Source organism: Canis lupus, chromosome 37, assembly GCF_003254725.2.
Source record: "Canis lupus dingo isolate Sandy chromosome 37, ASM325472v2, whole genome shotgun sequence".
Lineage (NCBI taxonomy): Eukaryota > Metazoa > Chordata > Mammalia > Carnivora > Canidae > Canis > Canis lupus.
This window is the reverse complement of record NC_064279.1, coordinates 18,777,129-18,785,683: the sequence shown is the minus strand read 5'-3', so window position 1 is coordinate 18,785,683 and position 8,555 is coordinate 18,777,129. Positions and strand designations below refer to the sequence as shown.

The 8,555-nt window shown below is 37.2% G+C and overlaps 1 protein-coding gene across 4 annotated transcripts in view; it reads right to left on the bottom strand.

The window, feature by feature from the left end:
- Positions 1-2,166: 2,166 nt before the first annotated feature.
- CPS1 (carbamoyl-phosphate synthase 1) overlaps positions 2,167-8,555 on the bottom strand; it is a 354,353-nt gene continuing 347,964 nt past the window's right edge. For all 4 annotated transcript variants that reach the window (XM_049106700.1, XM_049106699.1, XM_049106701.1 and 1 more), the window contains 4 exons: positions 6,376-6,435; positions 5,438-5,550; positions 3,996-4,125; positions 2,167-3,275 (listed from right to left, as the gene is read on the bottom strand). In XM_049106700.1, the coding sequence (XP_048962657.1) occupies positions 3,177-3,275; positions 3,996-4,125; positions 5,438-5,550; positions 6,376-6,435 (402 nt within the window). In that variant the 3' untranslated portion in view covers positions 2,167-3,176. The remainder of the gene's footprint in view (positions 3,276-3,995; positions 4,126-5,437; positions 5,551-6,375; positions 6,436-8,555) is intronic.

Below are 8,555 nucleotides of genomic sequence, written 5' to 3'. Positions count from 1 at the left end.
AATATGGGCTTCATTTAGGAACAGTGCTGCTTGATTCATTATTACTCTAATCATTTTTCTGTATTTTAAATAGTCTTTTCAAATTAATAAAAAACATTAAGAACCTTCATTAAATTCCCACAATACAAAAACTTAACTATTGCTTCGAATGTTTAGTAGTTTCAGCAAGCAATATTGTCTCAAACTATGAGTTACATTTCTAAATTGGTCACTTGCAGCCTGATTCCTTTTGGTTGAAGTGTATTTTTTCTCTTCCCTGTGTACATGTGTTTAAATAGATGGATGATGATAATGCTGGGTGGATGGGTAGATAGATGATAGATAGATAGATAGATAGATAGATAGATAGATAGATAGATGATAGATAATAGATGCATGATAGATGATTCAAAGATGATAAAGTAATAATAGAGGTGCCTGGCTGGCTCAGTCAGTAAAGCTTACAACTCTTGACCTCAGGGTCATGAGTTCAAACCCCATATTGGATGTAGAACTTACTTTAAAAAAAAAGTAAGAGAGAAAAAGTAAATGGGGTAAAATATTACTAATAGGTAAATCTGAGTAAAGAAGAGTACAATTTTTATTTTTGCAATTTTTTAAGTCCAAAATTACTTACAAAGTCTTAAAAATTTACATGTGGCTCAAACATATACAACCAAGAATCTGGCCCCGACTTCTGCCCCTTTCCCTCTTTCTCCACAGATACCCTGAGTTTGTCATATAAATTACTCATAATTTCCTCCAGTGGATGCCTTAAACCATTAGTCTCCCTAAGGAACTATGACACACTGTTCAAGACAATACATGAGGCCATCTCCCCCAGAAAAGTTGATCTCTGTAGGCAAGTTAAATCTTTCTTCTTTGTGAGAAATGTATTTTTTTACATGTTTGTCTTCATTATAAGACATTTAAAAAGTGAGACGCCTGGGTGGCTCAGTGGTTGAGCATCTGCCTTTGGTTCAGGGCATGATCCTGGAGTCCTGGGATCCAGTCCCCACATCAGGCTCCCTGCAGGGAGCCTGCTTCTCCCTCTACCTGTGTCTTTCCCCTCTCTGTGTCTCTCATGAATGAATGAATGAATGAATGAATAAACAAACAAATAAATGCATAAATAAATAAATAAATAAATAAATAAATAAATAATTTTTTTGAAAAGACAAAGAAAGAGAGACTGCATTTTGTGCGACTTTGGTCATATTACTTAATTTTTACTTGCAATATGGAGATGACAGCACATACTAATAGGAATATTAGGGGATTAAGTAGGTTAAATCATGTAAAATGCTTAGAATGGCCTGAGTTATTATGGTGATGTGATAGTGATAAGTGGCACAGTGTCAGAAAAGTACTAGAATGACAGGAGGGATCACGGATCCTACACTAACCAGGAGGGGACTGGATCTTACACTAACCAGAATCTCACTAGATATTTTCAGGTGAATGAATGAATGGATGCCCAGGGAGTACATTACTATAATATTAAAGGGACGAAACAATGAAGGTTTCAACCACTGTGGTAACAAGGAGAGGAGAAAATGAATTTGCAAAGCCTTCATGGAGATCTATATCAAGTGGTAATCCCTTGACTGTGGGGTGAGAGGGGAGGCATACAACTATTAAGCCATCATTATCTTAGGACCTTCACAAAGCCCCATTTTAGGTGTTATTTCTGGAATATGGTTATCACTGGGACCTAAATTAGCACTATCTCCACCAGGCGATGTGGATCAGCCTTTGATGGGGTTTAAGTACATCTCTCTGTGTTGTGTGAGACATTTGTTTAAAAGTTTATTATATATATGTAGCAATCCTTAGTGTGTGGTTGTATATACTTGAAAGAGTTTAGATCAAAGATAATATATAACCATATAACAATGTGATAAATTTATTTTTTATTTTTTTATTTTTTTTATTTTGTGATAAATTTTTTAATGAGACTTATACACAGGTGAGGGAACAAGAAAAAAGGAAAAATATAACAGCCTGGGTGTTCCTTTTAATATTAATTTGCCCATTCATATCCTATATGACTTTATATAGAAAAAAGAAAAGAGACATAATCCTGGCCTAAAACTGTGTTTCATCAGAGAATTGAACTGATTTTATTAAATCAGTTAAATCAATGTTAAAAAAAATAATAAAATAAATGCAAGAATACAAACATACTGCCTCTTAATAGTATTTTATTTAAAAGTTTACAATTAGAGCACTTGTAATAACACAAAAAGTTTAAAAAGGACACAGTTTGCCCTGCAGGAAGGACTTTTCTTGTACGCAGAAGGAATGGGGGCCTTGTGCTTAAAATGTGTAGATTTCATAGTGAAGTGTGGGGCTCAGTAGATCAACAAAATCTATCATCTGAAGGGAATGGACATAACTTCCAAGTTATTCCAAATTTGGCAGGGGGTGGGGAGTCAGGGGTGGGGAGAGAGGGCATTAGTCTGAAGATTTCACTTGGCTCAGGTTAAAATCCAAAGGAAAATGAGAACAGAAAACCCCCTCAGTGGTATCTACCATCTGCTGACATACTCAAAAACACAAGACTGCAAGCCAGCATGCTTTAAGGAAATCCATACTTTAAAGACCTCTGTCACTTCTCAAATTCAGTACTGTGAAAAGGGATAGCGATATCCCTGGATGAGCCAGATAATGGAGAATAATTATCAAAAAGATACATTACACAAACATCATGACGAAGGGGTTCATAAATTAAATCTGTATTTCATTTTAACAAATTTTTATACTCTTCTTCCTTGTTGAAAATGTCCTGAGTGCGGCAGATGCTATTTAAAAGCAATGACAATAGTGTCTTGAAAGTATGTATAGTAATAGTTCAGAAGATAGAGTAGCAACGTTTTCTACCTTGATCATTGTTAATCAGCACCATAAAATGTTAGCTGCAAAAAAGCACGTAGGTAAGCTTAGCCCACCAAAAATAAGGCATTAGAACACAGATGAATTCTCATGAAGGACAAGTTATTTAGGGAGGAGTTTATGGAGGGTTTGTAAAAAGGGGCTGACAATAATTTGTGAAAGGAAAGAATATTAAGGCATAACCAAGTAAGCTGAAATAGTTTGGTATCAATATTTGTCTGTATGGAAGATGGCTGGGATTCAGTTCTTTCAGATACAGTGTGGCTTGGGTTGATTTCGGAGAGAGCTGAGTGTCTATTTCTCTATGCCATTTTCCCAGCACTGTACTGCCTGTAGTGGAAAAGACTCTTGGAGTCCACATTGCGAGATTTCTGCACAGCTTCAGCAAAAAGTTTGGTCACCTGAAAACAAAAGGGAAGGAATCTTAGCAAACCACATGACACAAAAATGAATATTTAAGGAAGCTGGAGCAAACAATTTCCAAAGGGACATGTGATGAAAGACACAAAAGGATTTATTTTTTCGGGACTTTCTCCTATATCTCACACCTTACCATAATAGATTTATCCTGCTCCCCAACTCTCCAAGGGATTAAAACAAATTCAGGGTGAAAAAGCATGATGGGTAGAAAGTTAATGAGTCTTGAAGTACGGATCTTCTTGGTGGTAAATTTGATACATCATGTCCAAGTAGGGCTAAACATACCTCATGTGATCATTTTCTGTGAATTGGACAAGCGCTTGCATGATACCTGGTTCCTCAATTATCATTAACCTGTTGCTCTTATGTGGTGCCTTTCATTTAGAAACAATGGAATAAAAGTTTGTATCTTTATTCCATGTCACACCACACTTTTTATTTAAAAGATAATTGTATGCCTAATGAGAGAGCATGGCTCTCCATGGCTTTTGATTATCTCAATTGCTTGATCACCAACTGTCTCCGTTAGGCCATGACCTACCATAATAGCACCATTATTTTAGATTCTATTTAAAAATTCTTCTGCATTCTGAATGTTACAAGAAGGGGAGAAGAGGGATGTGCATACATTGAAGAGCACTCTTAAGGGAGGTGCAGAAATAAGAACCTGTACGTAGCTATATTTGAGGAAACAAACATACCTGGAAATTGGTGAGGAGAGGAACCCCACTGTCAACAGCTGTCCTCCGAATCACATAATTATCGTGGACAAACTTAGTGTTGTTATTGGGGAGGTTAATCACCAGGTCAATGCTGCCATCTCTCATCAATCTGGAAGAATAATCAAAATAAACAAAGTTTGTAGGTGGCCCTATATACTTTATAATTAGTTTTTAAAATACTAACGTAATTATTCTCTTACACCATTCAAGCCAGTGTCATACTGAGTCGACCACCACCTACCCTCCTCTATGCCTAAGGAGGTGTTCAAATTACACTCATTTGGGGGTTACAATTTTTTATCGTGTTCTTGAAAGAATTCTGGTGAGAGTCTAACTGATTAAATGGAAAGGGCTTTCTTTCTCAAATGCTATCTATGGAAGAATTGGCAATTTGATAGGTATTTACTTGTTTTACAAGGAGATTTTTTCCTCCAATATTGAAGTCCATTCTACCCCCATACGCCCAACTCCCGGATGAACTTTACCTCACTGCCTGCTTCCCAGTGCCTCTCAGATAACAGTAGGAGAACACAAGTCATCTGATTTTGAATTAAACCACTTCACATTATGTTGTGGGGCTGCTACATGCACTAGGAGACACTTAAATGTCCAAAGCATGAAGTAATGCTAATAATTGTTTTTACAAAGCCCTAACCGAGTGCTTATAGCATCATTGGAAGTCTATTAAGGGCTGAACGATTTGCCCATCTTTTAAAAATTTGCTAATGAGTTATAGGTTGCCTTCTTGAGAGCCCTAAAAAATGGTAGCTATATCCTGGAATAACTAAGAATTATCTCATATACCTATGCCATGTACATCTATAAGTGTGGATGTAATGGAGTCCCTAAAGACTCACGTAATGCATGAAAATAACATGTCTTACCAAATCTCATGACGACATAGCCTAAGGCATATAGCAACCAACCTGATCAGAGAACAGTAAGTTAGGCAGTTCAATGGATGGTGCTATCCTAATCACTCATCACAGCCTCCTGCATATAGCAAGTGCTCAATAAGTTGGGCTGATTTATTGTTGCACAACCTTGGAGAAATGCCACTAGCCAATCTTATACCTGATATATACATCTGTATATAATATAACTTTGATGTAAAATATAAAGTGCTGCATTACGTTCTCCACGTCTCTGATCTCATCACTGAGATCTTGGTGTCCATCAAGGAAAGCGACCTAACTAGAAAATATTTTGAAAGATGCTACGTATCACCATGCACACAAATATGTTATAGTTAACAGCAAAATTCACAAGAATGAAACTGAGATCCACAGATTTATTCATCTGAAATGGCTAAGAGGACTTTTAGAAGAATTACAATAGGATAAGGTGAAATATTTTCATCATATTGGCTCCCAAAGTTAATCCTCTAGCTGTGGGAGGATAGAAGTGTGCCCAGTTCTTACTTTCTGATGGAAGAGAGGCTGGGATTCTGGCCTTCCTGAGACGGCCATGCCACTGGGGTGGCAGGAACATTGTTGGCATTGAGCCAGTCTGACGTGGCTTCCGTGGCAAAAAGCTGCATTTAAAAGGGAAAAGTCAGTTACTGTATCACAGGGAAGGCTTTCGCAGAGCAAAAAAGCCTATTGGGATACACATGTCATTTAAAACATAAAGTAGAAGAAAGTGGTGTATATGAGAAGCAATAATACCATGAATAGAGATTTAGACTTGCTGTCCTGAGTCACGGACACTGAGTATGTTTAAAACATTCTAAGGAACAATTTAATAACCTCAATTGGTTATTCAATTGGTTATTGAATATTGAAATAACCTCAGTTGGTTATTACAATTTGGTTATTACAATTTGGTTACTACAAAACCAAAAAAGCTTTTGTAGAGGAAGAAACAAAGAATGATTCACGGCTGAGGATTCATCATCATCAGATCAATAAAGCCCCATGACCACAGGCCCACTCTGAGCCTTGGGAATCATTTTATTTTACTGAACCAGGCTTTTTGTAGAGGTATTCATGGCAAAAAAGTGTTGCCTATAACCGCAGCAGCTGAAGACTGTGACTTCGTATCGAAACAAGAAAAGGAAAAAGGAAAAATATACGGGAAATGCATTGAACCTTGGTCCCAATTCTGCGTAAACGAAACTTTCTAAGTTTGTAGCTGCCAACTTCTGTGGAGTTTATGGTACCTTTGCTATAACTTAAAACTGGTCTTTCTAATAATTTCATTCTATTGAAGTTTTGAAACTATCAAGTTAGTTAAACCTTTCAAGTTGAAAGGATATATTTTGAGCTATTTCATTCCTTAAGAATCATTAATATTCTCTTTTGTGAATAGATTTCAATGCTTATAGAAAAAAGACTTGAAAGAAATTAATATCGCATACCTTGAAGCCTTCATTGTGTAATTGTTCAGCCACACCAAGGAATCTGGGACGGAATGATTGCTGAAATTAAAAGAATTTAACAAAATTCACTTTCTAGGTGTACTGCAATATGGTACTCTCTGACGCCATCATGGAAGACGATGCCGTACGTTGCCGGGTGCTTTTATAGTCAAAAGTTCAAAGGTGGCAAGTCCGATCCTTTATCTTCCTATAGTGAGTAGGAGTTCTACTTACTTCCCGATATAGATAAGATGACATCCACACTGTCTTGCTCACTACAGTCTGACTTTTCACCTTGCTCTCAAATTCCTCCACTCCCTACTTAATCCACTCTGTCTGCAGATTAAGATCCACTCAGTCCTATGTGGATCTTTCCCCTCGTGAGGGAGAATTTAAAGACCTGGGTTAGGAGATCAAAACCAGGGCAGCCCTGCTGACCAGTCCGCCTGTTCAACCAGTTCTAATTGCTGAATTCTAACTGGTCCTGCTCTTAGGTAACTGGGCCCTGTCCTAGCAGCTTGTGCACACCTCCCTGCAAGAAGTCAACCATCTGGGACTCAATTTTGCATTACCTCTAAAGAAAAGAGTAAAAAAAGAATGGGCTCTAGAGTCACTAAGCTGCATTTCAGATCCTGGTTTTACTATTCATTTTTAGCGTGTTCTTAGAAAAGTTAATGTCTTTGAGTCTCCATTTCTTCATTTTTAAAACAGCAGTGAACAAAGTAGTGTATCTATTTTGGGGGGCTCTACAATAAGCTGTGTGAACTTGAGCAACTTACTTAACCTCTCTGTTGCACTTTCCTCACCTGGTAAATGGGAATAGTAACAGTGTCTTTGTTAAAGGGTCCTTGTGAGTATTCAATGAGTTGATTTATGACTGTCAGTATGGGAACTTAGCACAATTACTTGTCCATTGATAGCTCTCATTAAGTATTAATTATTATTATTAAAATGTTTATTTTGAAGACTAAACAAGGACTAGATTCCTGCCCCTGCACCCTAGTTCCCAAGCCTGGATTCTCTACTGGCCATCAAATTTCAAATACAAGCCAACTTCCTCCACACATATACCTTACTTCCAAACAGGCTTCCCTCATGTTCCATCTCACTGTTCAGATATTCTCTTAGAACTCATTGCTGTGAACTTCCTAGAGCCTCAGCTGGTCCCATCTGGTTTACAGGTCCTATTTTCTGTGGACTCCTGCACATTGTCACCAGAGTTCCACCATTCTGGAACTTACCTCCTTTTTGTGACCACAAGCCAATATTTGCAAGACCAGTGATCAGGGTGAAAGAAAAAAAAAAAAAAAAAACAAAGCTAAGTGGCCTACCCAGAACTCCCTACCTTGACCTCATTAACTTGAATGTTTGAGAACTGAGCTAAACCGAATATGAACATCATACACAGTTAAAAACATATCTATTTTGCCTTACATGAGAACATTTTGGCTGTTTCCTATAACGTTTATAGATGAAATAATTTGGTTACTTTAGTAAATGTTTTATAATCTATTTAGAAACCATACTGGTAATGGCTAAAAAAAAAAAAAAATCAAGGAGATGATCTTATTTCAGAGTCTCAGAGAAACTAAGAATTGCAATAACAAAACACATCAAGATCCTTGTACAATTTTGATAATGTTCAGCCCATAAAACCTCCTAATATTTACTTGCAGGGGCTTTCTGAGAACAGATCTAAATCCTAGGGAAAGACTCCAAAGACTATGTTCAAATATAAAATTCTTTCAGATTCAGTCCCTCTCAATCCCAGACCTGCAGTTTTATGAGAGGAAACTATTGGCAAATAGAAAAGATAAATGCAACTGGATGAATCTCAGCTAAGGCAAGCTCAGGGGTTATTCATGGACAGTCTTCTAGAGTACAAATTGTAACCATGCCCAGGATAGTAGCTTTTCATTCCTGCTTGGACCAACAGGAAGAAATGGGCCTGATGTGCAAGAAGCTCAAGGCTAGACATAAAAAAAGGAAACGAATAAGTACGAAATCAGAGTAATGCAGTGACATTAGGGCAACTTAATGAGGCATATGGCAGTCTCTTTAAGAATACGTCAAATAGAAGAAAAGGATAATCACTTTTCAAGTTTGATTCTTCTTGGAAAGCAAGGGGCTGAATTAGATGGCATCTTAGGTTTTCTTCATATTTTAGGGTTCCTTAAAAT